This window comes from Oreochromis niloticus, linkage group LG18, assembly GCF_001858045.2.
Source record: "Oreochromis niloticus isolate F11D_XX linkage group LG18, O_niloticus_UMD_NMBU, whole genome shotgun sequence".
Taxonomy (NCBI): Eukaryota; Metazoa; Chordata; class Actinopteri; order Cichliformes; family Cichlidae; genus Oreochromis; species Oreochromis niloticus.
The window spans coordinates 18154782-18172256 of NC_031982.2; the positions used below are offsets into that span (position 1 = coordinate 18154782).

At 42.8% G+C, this 17475-nt stretch overlaps 1 protein-coding gene across 11 annotated transcripts in view; it reads right to left on the reverse strand.

The window, feature by feature from the left end:
- Window positions 1-17475, reverse strand: part of adgrl2b.1 (adhesion G protein-coupled receptor L2b, tandem duplicate 1) — a 90951-nt gene that overhangs the window by 60364 nt on the left and 13112 nt on the right. For all 11 annotated transcript variants that reach the window (XM_005476386.4, XM_005476385.4, XM_013270386.3 and 8 more), the window contains exon 2: window positions 9314-9528. In XM_005476386.4, coding sequence (XP_005476443.1) covers window positions 9314-9389 — 76 coding nt within the window. In that variant the 5' untranslated portion in view covers window positions 9390-9528. The remainder of the gene's footprint in view (window positions 1-9313; window positions 9529-17475) is intronic.

A 17475-nucleotide genomic window follows, 5' to 3' on the forward strand; every position in this document is an offset into this window, starting at 1 on the left:
TGCTGTTAGCCAGCATTAGTGAAACTGTCTTGAAGTGGATCTAACATTGGACTCTGACGTTTAGTGAATAAACTGTTATGTGACATAAGAATATAATCAAACTGTTTATCAGGGGGAAAGAACATCCCTAGCTAGATTGTTAGCTTATAGCCGGCTGTTGTTGTGGTTTAGCTGGCTCATTGTCAGCAGAGATGGGTGGGAGGGTTGCATGTCTAATCTGCTGACAATAAGAAATAGTGACAATATCAGGAATAAATAAGCCTGTTTATGCACGTTGGAGCCCTGACTCCAGGAGGTGAGGCTTGAGGTGATGAGGATGAGGAGGATTTTTACTTCTTTGGTGAAGGGAAGTCCTTCTCCCTTGGTAAAACATAAGTATGATCCTAAATTGTGTCTGAAACTGCAGGCATAAGTTTAAATGTCCCTCTACGGCACACAAACACCTACGACTTCTTTTCTCCTCCGCCTTTGGCCTGCTGCGTATGTGGTTGGTCTTAAGACACATGAGTAAAACGTGATCAGTCAGAAGGGAGACGTCCTTCCTTGCCACTGTATTCAAATATGGTGGGTAAACATGGCACCTTCCACAGACCAACGCTTGCTCCCATGTATTTTTAATACATTAATTACAAGTTTGTAATTAATACTTATATTTTTAGGTACGGTATCCTTTTTTTCTGTTAAATAACCTCAAGAGAAAAAAATAACTGACTGTACCTTTAAGGACGTAACTTCTGGCAAAAACAAAATACTTGAAATGCACAGCCTACTTTATTTTGATGTTGCAGAAATCACTCTCTGGGATTACAAAACTCTCAGAAAATGTTTCAGTTTTGCCACAAGTGATGCGAGTCGACATGGTGGATTATTTTGCCTCTTCAGAACAGCCGGCTCAGCTGCAGAAGAGTGCAGATGAAGAATTTCCCTCATGGGGCAAGAACTGAAGGAAAAAAAAAAAAAAAAAATCAGAAAGTGGAGGCTATAATGACTCTGTCTTAATTTGCCTCAGCAAATCAGGGTTCGCTCCTCAGTCGATTGGTAGGATGAACCCTGACCCCGTGGGCACACATCAAAGACAAGCAGCTCGGGAAGAGGGGGGCATCATTACATTACTAATAATCCGCTAAATGCAAAGAAGGTCAGCGTGTAATGCAAGTCATGACAGGGAATTTTCAGCTGGAGAGATGGTACTAAATGGAATGTCTTCTTTTATTTGGTCCATGGATGCATCAGTCAGATTAAAGGAAAGCATAATTCGACACCTTGTATTGTCTACTGAGAAAACAAGGCTTTTCTTAGAAATACAAATAACTGTCACGAAGGCTAAACATTTTAGAAAAAGATGCTCGACTTGGAAGATAGAAAAAAAAATCCTATATGCTCCTGGGAGAGTGCCACTTTGACAGAATTAGTTCATTGCTTGTTCAATATCTAACATATTGTTGCATCTCTTCAGGGGAGTTGATGAAACGCAAAGAAAGAGAGGTGAGTTAAAGCAAGTCTCCCTGGTGCAGCGAGGGAATAGTTTCACAGGTTTGATCTGCCCTGAGTGATGCTTAACTCCCCCTTAAAGCCCATATTTTACCCCTGCACTTAAACCCCAGCTGGATTTTCCACTCAAGAAAATGTCTCGGAGTAAGTCAGGTGCCCCCCTGAGGGTGGGGATCGAGGGGGGGAAGCAGGGGAAGAGAAAATGAAGGAGGATGTGGGATTGTCTCCATCTCATGCTTGTGTCTCTGTTTTTGTTTGCTGTGGCAGAATCTCCCCATTTCTCCCTCCTAATCAACCCCTACTTCCTTCACTCACTCCTGCCTGTACCGAGCACAGCCCAGGAGGCTTACTCTGGACGTCACATTGACACGGTGTCAGAAAAAGCTGCAACTGGAACACGGATGACATGAATAATGAGTCAGAGAGTACAACAATGACAAGGAACAGAGATCAGGGCCTTGAGACGATAATGAAGCGACAATTCTGATAAGAGACGCGGAATTACTCTTCACGCAGACTCCCAGCCTGCAGTAGTCTTTAACACATTCGCACTTCTATCACTTCTGTTTGTAACAAGTCCATTTTGGTATTTTCGTGTGTCTGAAAAAACCCACTTGTGGCGAAGTGGATGGAGTGGTAACTCAGGCTGCGTTTATGCAGATGAGGTGGTGCAGAGCAATTTTAGTACTCGTTTTGGCATGAAATTGTGTTTCTCTGTTTCATCCCAGCACAATATTCTTTTGAGGCTTTTGTTGGTGCATGAGAAAAATATATTTTTTTGAAAAACCCTTTCATGCATCTTTTATTTTGACATGCGTTTTTCATTTAGTGCAGAGTCAGTGCACACGGACATACAATTTTTAATGCAATTAAAGCTCAGTCTGTGCTGGATTAGATTAATGGGGGATTTCTTTTTAAATCAGTAATGTCTTCAGCATGCATCCTGAGCTCCAGTGAACAGTGTTCATCTTGCTAGAGCTCCTATTCCTTACTGGATATTTTGCACGAGGGCTGGATTGGCACATCCAGTCATCATAATTCAAAAAATGTGTTGGTCACACCCATGTGTGCTTGCAAAATAAAACTGGTAATATGAATACCCTTGACAGACCAGTACCAGAAAATTTCTGAACATGGGAGAACTCCCACTCGCGGGGTGGTCCAGAATAAAGCGGGCGATACTACGACCTATATGCCAAAAAATGTGACACTGAAGGCAAATGTCCACTTTCTTTTTATTGTAAGCATCACTGAGCTTCTGCAGCTACTCCACAGCATTCATCATGTGGATACTGCACATCAAACGAGGCAATAGCAAAGAATTTCAAGCTACCAGACACAAGCAGCTTCTTTTGTTTTCTACTGATTTGGGATCAGCACGCTCCTAAACTCTTTTGAAGTTTCTGTTCAGAAATGTGTCCCACCGAGGGGAGTGTGTCTCCCACATTAAAATTCTTAACCCGCCAAGCATGCAATAGCAGAACGCTAGCATTTTATGGGCAACGATGCCTTCCTTGTTAGTAAAGGCTTAGTATTTCTTGTTTTCACGTCAGTTTTGACATAATATTGATCACCATCTGCAAGGGTCACTGGACGAAAGCGGCAAAGCTAGCAATTTTTAAGCTAGCTTATCTGCTGGCATGTGAAGTGCTGGCTCTGCATCTATTAGGGTATTTGGTTGTATAACGCTCTGGCTAGAGGTCTTTTTGCTTTATTGAGTTCTATCAAAAAATTGTTACTTCGACACAAGAAAGAAAATGATGTTTTCTGAGTATTTTCTTCAGTGCCTTTGAGCAGTAACCTCTTTATCGTCAGCCATTTCTCCTGATAAAAGAATTCTGGGGGTCGTGGATCTATATATACATACTGTACTGGGCAACAGAGAAAGCCTTTGTGGCCTTTGAAGCCTTTCAGATTTACCAGGAAAGTCAATGAAAAAAGAACACATTCCTTAGCAATAGCCCCCTGCTATCACTGCAACACTGACCACTTTGATTGACTTGAGCGTGATGACCTTGCCCATTCCCTTCCACCGGCATACCGCTGAATGCAAGTGGAAAACAGGAGCACTGATAAGAGATGCACAGATTGCTGTGGGGGGGTGTGCGGCGGGAGGCTTGATGACAGACAGTTTCCTGCACCTCATCTTCGATGAGGGCATTGTGCCTTGCACACTCAATAGGGATATACACTACAAGGAGGAGGTCAATACTGATAGAGCAAGGCAAACAAAAATGTTCTTTGTGCTTAGCTGTTTCTCTGACTTTTTTTCCCCTTTTTTTTCCAGTGTACTTATTCAATTTCCTGCACGGCAGGAGAGGGCTTCCTTATCTTAGACTGTTTATACCTGCAAATCGCCTGGTGGCCTTTTGTTTGCAGGTGACCCACCCTGAGGTGACATTTAATTCCTAGACAAAAAAAAATGTGCGGTCATGCTCTATGGCACAGACCCTCAGCCTGAGGAGATTACTAATACAGTGAATGCAACAGAGAAGCATTCATGGCCTGTAGTGAGAGTAAGCCTGCAGGCGCCGAGAGACAGAGACCCCAACACACATCAAACACATTGATTCACATCATATATGACCATTAGTGATGCAAAATTTATTAAATAAGACCAGTGGCAGCGGACCCACTTCCAGGTCATATTTAAATATCGCTCCGAATTCAGAGGACACTTCTGAAAGTCGGCAAAGGCAGCGAAACGCACAACTGAACCACGAAAAGCTCGTTCTTACCGAATCCTTTGTAATTTCTTTTATTGATTGCCATCCTTTCCCCGCTGTCAACATTAGTTTTAACACCACCATTTACTGTGTAAAGCGGCAGTAACAAAACTGTGAGACCTGAGCTGTTGTGACATTTCTGATAAGGAGCGACAAAGACAGGTAGAGGCAAATGCATCATTTTTGAACAATTTTCACACAGGGTAATTATAATTGTAGCCTCCCTCCCTTTGTCGCTCTCTAACAACAACCAGGTTTTTGTTCAAATGGCCTTCGTGTTCTCCACACGCACCGCGCGTCACCATCATCAAGCTGTCCTTAACAAATTAGTGCCCAAAATGTATGCTGTAATAAAAGGGAAAAAAACAGCTGGAGTGTAAAAAGAACTAAAAGTTGCAGGGATTCATAGCAGCAACCTGCTTTTGTTGCTTTTGCACAGTCTCCCTTTGGTGTTTAATGTTATATAGCCGCTTTTGTTTTTGCATGTTTGTTTAGCTTTTTGTTCAAATAAATTAGTCCTGACGTGCCTCCCAGCTATTCAGAAGTGTTGGGAACACTAAAATCCGACAGGTTCTTGTTGTCTCCGTAAATAATTTTGTCTCAGATCCAAACCTGATTTATATTGTTGGCAAACACCTTCTCACACACAAAGAAAGAAAGGGGGGGGGGGGAGACTCGGCTGCTTTCCTATAGTGTAGACTTGATTTTATTTGAAACCCTTCTGCTTCCTTTCAAGATTAAATGCATTACTTTGTTATGACAGCTGAACCCTCCTGTGAAGCAGCGACTTACACTGAGCAAATCCAAAAGTTTAGAATCAGAGGAAAAGTACTTTGTGGTTGTAAGTCGGGCTCATCTATTATTTGAATTAGAAAACGAAAAAGGAAAGAAGAAAAAATACACGTGAAGACGGCACTTAAGAAAGGACAACGTGAGGTGGGCATCTGGTCTGCTGTTTATACAACTTGTTACCATAAGGGGTGTGAAGTGAACAGCTCTGAGATGCTATTGAAATTTAAGGCCCGCTTAACATTTGAAATTAAACTGTCATAAAAGTGCAGCTCTCGGCCCCATAAAGTAGGTGTTTGTTCATCGGCCTGACTTTTACAATCACGTCTAAACACACAGTGAAGCACGAGCCGCTCTCCTGGAGGAAAGGAGGCTCTCGCTCTCAAGTGGAAACATCTCTTGCTTTCTCGCTGTAACAAAAAAAAAAAAAAAATGCACTCAGGAAATCGCTGTTGCAATAAATCTAGGATGACCCCATCGAGGGCGATATTGTATTTCATTTCCTCTGAGCGAAATCCTGATCCCGAAGATTCATGCGACTCTGGCTTATTTCAATTTCGCGTTCTCCTATGATTTAAAACTTTCCAGGTACTCGGTTATTATTAAAACAGTATATTGTAATGCGGTGTCGTGCAGAAATATGTCCGCGGCGCTCCGCAGAAAAGCGAAACGCTGCGTGCACCAGAGATTGTGGCAAAAATGCGGAAAGAATTGTATTAGCAAATGAGAGGGAGCGACTGAGAAATGGGACGATTTATTTGTGTCAGCGTGCCTCTCAATACGAAGCAAAGTCCATTCAATTCAAATGATGAACCCCTGCCTTATTTTTTGAAATGCTTCCAGCTGGCCAAAAATTTCCATGCAAGCCTGATATATCAGATTTTTTTTCCCTTCCTCTGTGCTTGTTCTCACCACACAGATTGACCAGTCATCTGTGAATCTCCCATGGTTTAGCTGATAATTCATGATCGCCCTACCATGGACCCGCAGCATTCAATATGAATTATAAAATGGCAAGCCAAGCATATCAATGGATGACAGACTGGATGTGTATGGCCCCGGGCCAGAGAGGAGTTGCAGCACAATAGCTTCCCCCTTTCAGTCAACCCCAGGACTGGAAATACCAGTGTGGCACGAAGGAGGGTCTTCCATCAGCACAATGTATGGCGCTGCTTGAGACAAATGTTGTGCTGAGACGTAACATTAACCTTTACAACCTTTTCGGGGGAGAAACGCAGGCATGCTGGTGTGTTCGACTAAGTAATATTTTACACTTTTGAAAAAAAAAATCTCCCTTAGTGAGAAGCAAACAGCGAGTGATCCTGAGCAGCGGGGGCTGAAAACCAAAAAGCATAACGTTGCAAAAAACTTTTTTTTTTGGCGGGGAGGGCGAATCCACTGCACCATTTAGCAGTTTCCTTACAAACGACTCTCGAGTCCGCCGACTTGATTATTCAACACGCCGCATATTAATGCCTCTCGTTCGCACATTCGTCATGCTGGAACAATTTCTAGGACCTAAACAAACACTGCCTCTTTGCTCTGATCCTCCGTCTCTGCAGATACGGCACAGTTATCAAACATAAACTACTTAATCTTTTTACATTCCTCTTTTGTGCAATATTTTGATACGAAGGCTGCGCTGTCTGCTCTCCTTTGGTATTCAAACACAACAGCCAACGGAAAGTGTTGACACTGACTACATGACATAATCCCTCCTTACATCTGTCTCTCTTTACTTTAAAGACTTAGATAACTGCTCTCATTCAGGCACAGCAGGTATGTACCTGTGCACTCGCCCCACCTTCGTGGCTGCTCACTTTGAATCTGGGCGTCTTCTTTCATATCTGCAATCTAGGCGGTCTGAAACATCTGAAACAAACGTGATACCTGCGTGCCCCAGTTTACTCCGGCGGACGCGTCATTTTATAGATCTGTTTTATAATCGTGGAAGAAATGCAGGGTGAGTTAGGCAACGTGTGGAGTTTGAAACATTAAGACTAGTTCGGCCACAGCTTAGAGAAGTTTTTCTCATTAGTGTTGGAGTAAACAACTGCCTTCACACACACACAAACACATAAGAGATTCACAGGAAGTGACGTGTGGATAAAAGCCAGCACCTTCCCGTCTGCCTCTTCACCTCATCGTCTATGGGAGGTAAGATCCAATATTTAGCCTTGTTTTAGTTTTTTGGTTCTGGTAACTCTGTGTGTTTGCTGTCTGGGTGGTGAATAAGTGGTTCCTATTGCTTTTTATCAGCATTCTTTTTGGCCTCTTTTATTAGAGCAGTTAACATTTAACCCTATAACCCAAATCACCATCATCTGTGTCTTTTTTAACCCTAATGCCCTCATCTGGTTTTGTTTAAGATAAACACAATGCGAGCACTAAATAGCACAAAAAGGCAGGTGTAGCAAAAATGATGCAAATGAAAACTCATATATGCAAACTGATATGTCAGCAGGTTCAATAAACAGTCCGGTTTTTTAAAAAATAGCATTTTCTGGTAATTATTTCATAGTTCATAGGCTTTTTACAGGGTTAAATTACAGGCAGCTAAACAAATAAGCTGAAACATGCAATAAAACTTTATAAAGCTGTGCAGAGCTGCAGATTCAGGAAACAACTCCCTAGTCCCCCCCCCCCCACACTGTCATTTTATACATTACTATAATAAAGAAATATGCCGTATATAACTCTAAGTGAATGCCACTTTAAAAAAAAATGCTGTCAATTCCATTTGATTCTGCACGAGTCTGCCCGAACACGAGCTCAACTGGTGTTCTTTCTTCCCCGCTGGCTGAGAAAGTCAATACCAGTAGAGTGAAAAAAATCACTCTCTTCTCAGGTATGTCATCGAGCGTTTCAAAGCAAGGGGAATGTTTTGGGTGAAAATCATAACCTGATTATACCCTCTCCTGGCGAGGGACAGGAGGTAATTATCAAGTGGAGTTTTGCTTGCAGGAACTCTCAGGGAAACGCAGATCATAAGCCCTGGGATGCAAAACCCTCCGGGCTGCACTGGCTGAAGGTGACTGGCATGTGGATAGAATCAGATATTGTTTTCAGATGAACCTACACACACACGCACGCACGCACACATTCCTTTATTGACGGATGGGCAAATATGCATTCTTAGGCCTGAGAGCCCTCACATCAACTGAAACCCAAAACCCGCACTTTCTGCATACCAAAGCAGTATTCCTCTTTAAGAAATTCAACAGGACTATTCAGCTCAGTTTCTAAGCCAGGCCAAATCAGAGGGCTATTCTTCAAGTACCTCAGTAAGACTCTCTTCCATATTATCTAAAATTGCTAATCTACAAAGAGAAAAAGAAAAAAAGACTGCAGAGGTAGCCTGCTCTATACTACACTGCACTGCTACCTTTGTTAAAAAAACTGTACACCACAACCAGGAATAACATAAAAGTGTAGGGTGCATCTATCACAGAACAAAACAGCAAGAGAGAGGGGGAGAAAAATGCAAGATCCAAATTCAAAAGGAACCCCCAAAATAATGTGCTTCAGCATCTATGTGTAATCAATGCTTGGCACACAAGCATGCGATTTTGGCTTACTTTGTTTCCCGTTACAATGGGACTGAAACGGGGGGAAAAAAAAATATAATGATCATCATTAAGCAGACATACCAACATCAGTGGTTTTGATGGGCATGGAACTGATGGGAGTGTTTTGTGACAATACTTGTAATTACAGCCAAATGTACTAATCAAAAGTGAGGGAAGTAACCAAAAAACATGTCACTGCAGACAATTAAAAACACTGACACATTCCTTCCCAGTTCCTCGCTCTGGCACAGAATCGAGTGCCCCGCTTTTGATGGTTCCACGTACACCGGCTGCTCAGAACAATCTGATTAAGGTGCAAATAAAAAATGCATCAATTCTCTGCGGCTGCAGTGCCTCAAAGTACACTCAAATAATCTGTTACACAGCTCATCCGGCAGAAAAGGTGTAGTTATGAGGCTTTGGGGGAAGGACACACCATTTGAGTTACTGTGGAAGTGAAGAAATGTGTCAGTCAAAGTGTCCGTGCGCTGCCAAGAATATTCAGTGAGTTCCATACGAGGTGTTTGAAACACCTTTTTCAAACTTCAAGGGTAAAACCACTGAAGAAGAACTCGGCAACCTTGCTACATAACAGCTCTCCACTTCTCTAGTGTGGCAACAACAATGTGTGCTAATAAATTCAACACATTCATAAGCTGAATAATAAGTGGCTTCTTGAAAGGTTGACTAGCAGCACATTAACGCTACTTTCTGCCGTGCAACTCCATGGTAACTCACCTTGTGAACAGTGAAAGCAAAAGAGAAGGAGCAGGAGGCAGTGAAACACCGGACACCTCCGCAGTGCAGAAGCCATTGTGTTGCTGTATGCAAACGATCCAGGAGCCTGATGGCTAATAGTGCCGGTTCGGCGAGGTGCGGAGGGAGAGCTGAAGGCTGAAGCAACGTCAACGATCAGTAGTTCTTGGAGAAGCCTCGCCAATCATTTTTTTCATCTGGAAAAAAAAAGGGGAGAAAAAAGAGAGGAAGATTGCATAAAAATGGAGGAAATTTGTGAGATCTATGAGATCATTGGCGCTTCGCTGGTTTAATTGGAGTAATTTCTACAATCTGCATCCTACAACAGTTCATGTGTGAGTTGCTTGTTAAACGCAGTCAAGCAAATATCTAAACACCACAGGAGGAAAAAAAGAGAAGATCCTGACTGCTGTTTGATTGAGCAAACAGAGCATTTCTCTGATTTCAAGTTTCACAGAAATATTCAAACTTTGTTCTCAAAACGGTTTCGAGAGCAGCGGCATGAAAGCGGATAGCGCGCCTGATGCTCTGCGCTTATTTAGCACGCGGCGGCATGTTACGACTAAATGTTTACACTGCCTCATTCTCCCACTCGTCCCCGTTCCACCTTCCCCATTTACTCCCAGGATCCCTGCGGGAGAAAGCTTGTCACTCCGGCAACACGCTCGCGCAGGACGCCATTAGAGACACAGCTGCTTTAAGAGCTACTTTTGTCTCCTTCCTTATCGAGGGGTGGCAAAAACGGGCCTTTGTCTGCAAAAGCAGCGAAAGGTTAGAGCCTGAGACAGACTAACACGGCAGACAGATAAGCTGCTTACCAAAGTCAAACACCGAGGAGGGGTGTGTTGTGTCATATGTGAAATTACGCACATACACACACAGAAACTCATATGGACTCATTCATGCACGACTCTAACAAACGTACAGCAAAGGACGTGGACACGCACACACAGAAACTTCCACACACCTACACAAGCATGCAGGAAGATCTTGTTTATTTCTTGGCGGTTGCCATCTAAGCATCTCCCCACTACATGCACACATATCCACACAAACTTCGCAGCCGTCGCTATGCAAAGGAGAGCGAATGCTTCCTGCTTCTCAACGCCGCTCCTTCAGAGCCACCCGTCAACCGCCCTGATTATTTTATAATGAACCTAAATTTGAGCAGCAGAGCAGTCAGCTCTGATCGCTCTCTGGGCCTCACTAATGCGCCTGGATATTTTTGGCAACACGAAAACCCACAAAACATGGAAAGCTTTCACATTAGCATACTGAGCAATAATTTAAGCCACTATTAGATTCGTTCTATACGTGTCCAAAGCCTGGTGGAGGGATAACAGTTTAACAAAAAAGCCTCCACCTAGCCTGTTGGAGCCGGAGCGTATTTATTTTAATTTGAGGTCACCCTGGCCGAGCAGTTGTGCTGCACAGTGTGCGCCAAGGAAACTCGCACACACACTCACTCGGCTAGCTTATAATTTATCAGTTAAAGTTGGGTGGCTTCGTGGGATTGTGGTTTTATTTGTCTTCCAGTTGTTTACCTGCCAATGGAGCCAAACCAGATCAGATAAGGGCAAAGTGGAGGGGACTCGCTCTCCTGCATGGGAGAGCTCACACCACGTCTACTCAGGCTTCTCATAATCTCGGATCTTCCACCAGCTCCAATACCGGGCAGAGCACGTGACGTCTTCCACAGCAATTTATCATCCACAAATATGAGTTCTGGGGGCCACGGGGTAACCATAATGGTGGTTGACAGGAGGAGATTGCAAACTGTTGGGGGTGGAAAGGAGGGGCACCCCCCTGCCCCTCTGGCCCGCTGGGCCTGCTGAGCCACTCAGCCCCTCCAGACACCAGGGGGCGAGAGCCCGCCAGGCCTCGCGGATGAGCGCTCGCCCTCAACACCCTGGGGTTCTTTCTCCCGATCAGCCGTCGCCCTGCTGAGTAACATGTCTCCTTTCTCCCTTAAACTGATGCAGGACACAGCCATGCTCATCTTCCTAAAAACACAGTTTTGTTTGGTGGGATTTCTGCACTGAATCGGTCCGGACTTGAGATAAAGGGATTAGGCGATTAACACTGAGATGCTTTACACAAGCGCTGACAGACGTATCATAATTTCACATCAGGGGATGCGGGGGGGAGGAGGTTGACGTTTGTCTAAGGGGGAGGGTGGGGGGCTAAGATGATCTCGAGCAGAAAATGATTTTAAGAGGTAAGTGAGGCATCGTTAACCCCTCGGAGATCGTGCCGAGGAATTATGTACACCCACCCCCCACCTCGAAGCCGGGGAATTGAGGTTACTTGTTACTCGGCCAGTGATTTCTGCATAATGATAATCATGCTCCACAGAGGCCGATATGTTAAAAAAAAAAAAAAAAAAAAAAAGGGAACACAGTTATGACTAACTGTCACCACCTACACTAAATCTAATGAGCTCAAATCTATAATATACACCAGGAGACAAATGACACAAAAGTTATTAATTTTCATCTGCGTTTTTAAGCTCTTCTTCCTACAAAAATACAAGGAAATCTATTCCCTGAGGTTTTTTCCCCCCCCCTCTCTCCCTCCCCGTCCTCTATTAACAGTATATCTTTCTGGAAACGAGACAAAAAACTTCACCAATGAAATGAAAAATGCTATGCAAACATTCACGACATCTGTTTTTCTTTTGTCTCTTACACACACACAGTGTGGAGACCCAGGGAGAGAAATCTATCATCAGTTAGGATAATGGAGAAAATCACAGTCCACAGCAAATTTTTCACATCAGCCTGATAGAAATAATAAGCAAGCATTTAAAAAAGGATGGCAAGCAATTAAAACATAATTAAAATAAATGGATGGAAGGAGACAGCCCACATGTCTTCACATGAAATACTAGGCTGTGTGTAACAGCCAGCTGAATGAATGTGAGGCTCCTTTGACAAAGCTTGTATCTGCTTCACTCAAGCTGGAGAGGCGTCCAGTGAAAGAGAGTGGGAGAAGAGGGGGAGTTTGGGAGTTTCTAAGCCAGGAGGGACTAAATAGATGGGAGAGGGAAGAGGAGAGGAGGAGAAGAATGGAAGGGGGAGAAAGAAAGGGGCGGTGGGGTCACCGAGGAGGATTGACAGGCTGTGAGTATGGCCTGACCTCCTGGGTTTGCCTCCAAGTTTTCTCCACAGGCTTAGCGAAGACAAAAATAAAGCCCAGGAATGTTAATTTATTTTCAATTGTCAGCGCCGAGAAGAGAGAGATAAAGAGCGCATACATACATATCAAGTACGAGCGGAACAAAACTAATGCGCAACTCCAAGTGTAAGCTCAAAACCTACAAGTGAAATAGAGCCGCGGCCCTGTAGAGCTGGATCTTGCCAACACAATGATCCGTCTTCCACTCTTTGAATAACTACTAATTTGAAGAACTTTCTGGCCCGCCCCTTTGCCCTACATTCAGGACAAAAAAGAGAAAAGGAAAAAAAAGAAAAAGACATGTGAGAGGAGAATTTGAAACATCAGAAAATTGTTGATGAGCTAGAAGTGGGAGATGCGAACTACAGGAACTAAGAAAACAGAGCCTCCAGACACTCGTTTTTTTTTCTGTCCTCGGTGCGCCCTGATGTTCCCAAGGAACTCTTTTGTCATGACAGTCCTGTCAGTGCTGCGCTTTCAACCCCTGCAGGGACATGATGTCATTTCCTTGGCTCCACCAGTGATGTAGGGAAGTTGCCGTCAACTGCCAGAAATAGAGACGCGGTGACACCGGGCGCAGTCTGCAGAGCGTGCTTTATCAACACTGCTGATAAGATAAAGCACTGTTAGGATTAACAGGCAGTAAACAGGGGGGTTTACAGCCTCACACGGGGAAACAATTAAAGACAGATATCTCAAATAGAGCCGAATCTTCCTTTTTTTTGTCTTCAAAAAAGAAGCCGTTCTGTAAGCACAACAAGAACTTACAGTTTCCAGCTTTACAAATGTTTGTTCTTTTAAGTGTTTTCGGTGAATGCTGTTCGGGGAGTCGGACGTAGAAAAGCGTAAGAGCAGTTTAATTACTTAAATATGCTTCCGTATATTAGTAAACATGGAGCCGCAGCAGTAAATAGTAGCAAAATATTCGGATGATCTCTTAATCGTTAAAGCGCTGGTTCCAGATGTGGCTCAAATGTTGACGTTTGCGGGTTTTCGTCATCTTGTTTTGGCTAAACAGATAAGATTTTTGACGATTCGCCCAGACGTAACAGCAAATTTTTGGAGTTAATTTTTTTATCCCTAAAAGCGGAGAAAAGGAAACGATAGAGGGGCAGGTTGCTTTGCTTCGTGACGCACGGATGTTGGGAAGTTTGCTTGAATGTTTTGGCAAATGAGTGTGTTTTCACACGCTAATTTTTTGTGAAAATATGTCTTTGCATGAGTTCCCATTAGGCTGCACGTGCTACTTATTCCCTCATAATTACAACAGGCTCAGTGCCCATAAATAATTCATATGTCAACAGGTAATTTTTTTTTTTTTTAAAGATGGTTTGCAGATGACGAGGTCAAAAACGAGTTCCTGTAACATGTAAATATGCAAAGCTGCAATTGAAGGCAGCTCCACTTTCTGTCTTGTTTTCCTTTTGGGATAAATGGCTCCAGATTAAAAAGAGACCTTTGTGGATAGCATGCTTTTAAGTAGAAATGGTCTTCGGTGCAGCTCAAAAAGCGCAAACACACACATATACACAAACACACAAAAAGAAAACCTGAAAGGTGCAAAGCTTTACTATTTTATTGAGAGAGCACAACAGTTGGTGTGTTCAGCGGCTCTTGGCCAAATGATCGAGCCAGTAGATAAGATAGAGTGCCAGCGGGCAAATGGACATGGTGAAACAGAGAGGGGTGAGCAAAGAAGCTTAGCAAAGTGAAGAGAACAAAGAAGACCCGGGCTGAACAACCAGGTTAGTGTCAAGCAAAATGAAGAGAGGATGGTGTGTAGCTTTCAAAAAGAGCCGTGCGGGGGAGCAGACACTTGGATAAAGGGGAAAAAGTGGAATCTTCTGTTGACGCCGGTAGTTGAAATCACCTGTCAACAAATAATGACAGCTGCCTAAAATAATTACCATCCCCGGTCTGCTTTGTCTGTCAACGATCAAATTAACACCTAACAATTATTTTTACCACAGCTTATGAAATGTCACCGATAAAAAAAAAAAAGCTTCCAGTTGAGTCTAACGGTGACGATATTGAAACAAGCACAAAAAAAGGCAGTGAGTGATGTGAAGCTGTACACACAAAGAAGAGTGAGGACTTCCAAATGTCCTGAGTAGATTTAAGATTAGTTCTGTGTTTCTAGAATGAAGAAACAATATCTCGATCAAACAATTTCACCGGTTTTTGATGAATTTGTTTGGAGTATCAAAAGAAAAAAAAGGCTGCGAGTTGCAGGAGTAACAGAAAATGATGTTTTGCTCCAGTCTGCATGTATATTGCATGGTTTGTTTGGGTCTTCGGGGGGACTGTGTGTTTCCACAATGTAATTTTTTAGGAAAATATGGCTTTGAAAGATTCATTTGAGACAGCGAGCGCTTCTCTTGCTTCTTTCTTCTTAATTAATCTTCATGTTTGAGAAGCTACGGCAGTGCATATTCAGCATTCTGCTTGATAACCGATTTAAACAACTAATATATTATCAAAATTGTTGGGAGATTCATTTTCTGCCAAGAAAACGGCTTTAATGAGCCATCACTTCAGCACTTTACTCTAAAGTCGGCACACATCACTGCTGTGACGCTCCCCGATTCCCCCAGTTGACCCCGGATCTGTAAAAGCTACATTATACCACACGTATTTGAAGAGATCAAAGAAAAACAAAGGGAGAAAATGACCGAGGTGTCAGTTTTATTCACTCATATCTGGCTACAGGCTACTACTGAGCGCCGTAGCTGTTCCTGCTTGGCACTGAAATGAATAAGCTGACCTCAGAGCAGTTGGTTGAGCAGTAGGGTCACCGGAGAGGAGCAGAGAGCAGCTTGACACTGACATGGAAAAGAGCGGTTTCTCCTTTCAATCAGTCTCTTCATAAATTTACTGAAGGCCTCACTTCTCACCTCCTCCACGCATAATGCTAGCACTCCGCCCCCCCAACCCGTTCGCTCTTTATCCACACACAAACACACCCACACACCTCATACAACATTAAAGCTGCATTTTTTATGAGGGAAAACGCGATTGGCCTGGCAATATCATCCCCCCACCCCTCCACCCTTCAACCTAACCTTACTATGCACGAGCAGCGCATTCACAACAGATTCATTCACTTTCAGCACGTTTCCACTGGGTGATATGTTGATGTTCACACCTTTTCGAAGGGGGGGTTGCGCGCCGACTCGATGTTAAATTTTTACACACTGTAGCTCCATTCAGACTGCATTAGGTTTTAGTAGGATGTTAACCGCTAACACACAACATCTGTGACGTTAATGAACAACATGCAGGCGAGGAGAGACGGCGCAATCAGCCTCCAGCTTTGCAAAACTTCATTCATGTGTTGCCATCAAATCGAAATAATCCAGCATTAATTTCCACCGCTGACAACAACTTGTTTAAACAACGAGAAAGGAGAAGAAATCCTACATGTGGCCCAGAGTGATCTCAGCTTTGGGGTCTGGGCCAGAACAGCCCGAGGGGAGAGGCACGCTATTTTGCAACCTATCTGAGGGTTGTCATTTCGGATATAGGACCGGCTTAAGGTGCTATCAAGAGTTTATTTCTACTCGCCACTTTTAGGTCAAACCACTAAAAGCCACACAAGCTACCGACACGGCAAGATTCAGATGGGGCTGAAATATACAGACATGCTCCGTTTTAAATGGCACTTTTCCACAATTCATGCAGAGGGAGGCACGTAGTAGATCAGAGATGTGAAACCCATTTTATACCATGTGCAACATACAGCCCACTTTGATCTTAAGTGGGCCGGACCAGTGAATCTGCCCTTTCTGTCAGGGTAAAGACATTTAAGTGAACATTTAATCCGTGAGATATTTTAATATAAGAAAAAGAAGCTGCAATTTTAACAGTATGTCTCAGTGTTTTTACATGATAAATATGTAAAGAGACAGAAAAAGTTCTGGTAGCCTTTTGCTGTTATAAATGGAGGGCAGCTTAGTGCCCAGCATTTATGTGTAATATTTTAACTGTGAATCCACTAAAGTAAAACTAGAAAAACAAGATTTTTTTCTGTCATTTCATTGTTTATTACTACTTTGGCACAATATGAACGGGAATACTGTGGAGTCTTTATCAACAGGAAAATCTGCAAAACCTATGAAAACAGTTCAAAATCTATGCACTCCTCACATTTTCCAAAGCTTTCCAGTGGGCCAGATTTGAATCTTTCCCAGGATGATTCTGGCCCCTGAACCTTATATTTGACACCCCAGTAGTAGATACACAGTAAAAGAAGCTTTAAAACAAATTCTCTGGCACTGATATGCTTTTTTTATTAAGTGAGATGACACATTTAGGTTCATTTAGATATTTAAATACATCTAATGAGTAACATGTTCCTTTATTGCAAATTACTGGTTATATGGAAACGCCAGCACTACTTGTTTGGCCAAGTAAAGATTATATAGATATAGATATAAGCATTTCTATATTAATTTTTATATATATTATTAAACATTTTTAATAATAGTAAGTTGCTATTGACCAAACGTATGCTTCCTTCTGGTTTTTGATGCCGATCAGTTTTGGCACCTTTTTAAGAGACTATTTAGAGTAAAATAAAAGAGCAGAGTTCACAATATTTTTTTTTCTAGCCTCTACTAGTACATCCTGTCCTGCCAGGACTACCAATCAGAGAGCAGGGGTGTAGCCTGACAAGTAAAAGTCAGGGCAAAGGTATTCTCTTCATCTCACTCGGGTTTTCTCAGCTGGACTGTCAAAAGCAAAGGAATCATTTTTGCAATTAAATCAAAGGAAAGACTACAAAAGGGAAACGGTTTCGCCTTTTCTTTTTTTTTTAATGAAAGGAATCATGATTATTGATTATATGTCTACTTTGTCATCTGGCAAAGTCGCATTAGTTCATTACTTAGTTTAATTATTACCGAATAAAAAGTTAACTTTGGATTAAACCTCATTTAACATTGATTAAAGTTTCCTCTAATCTGCCA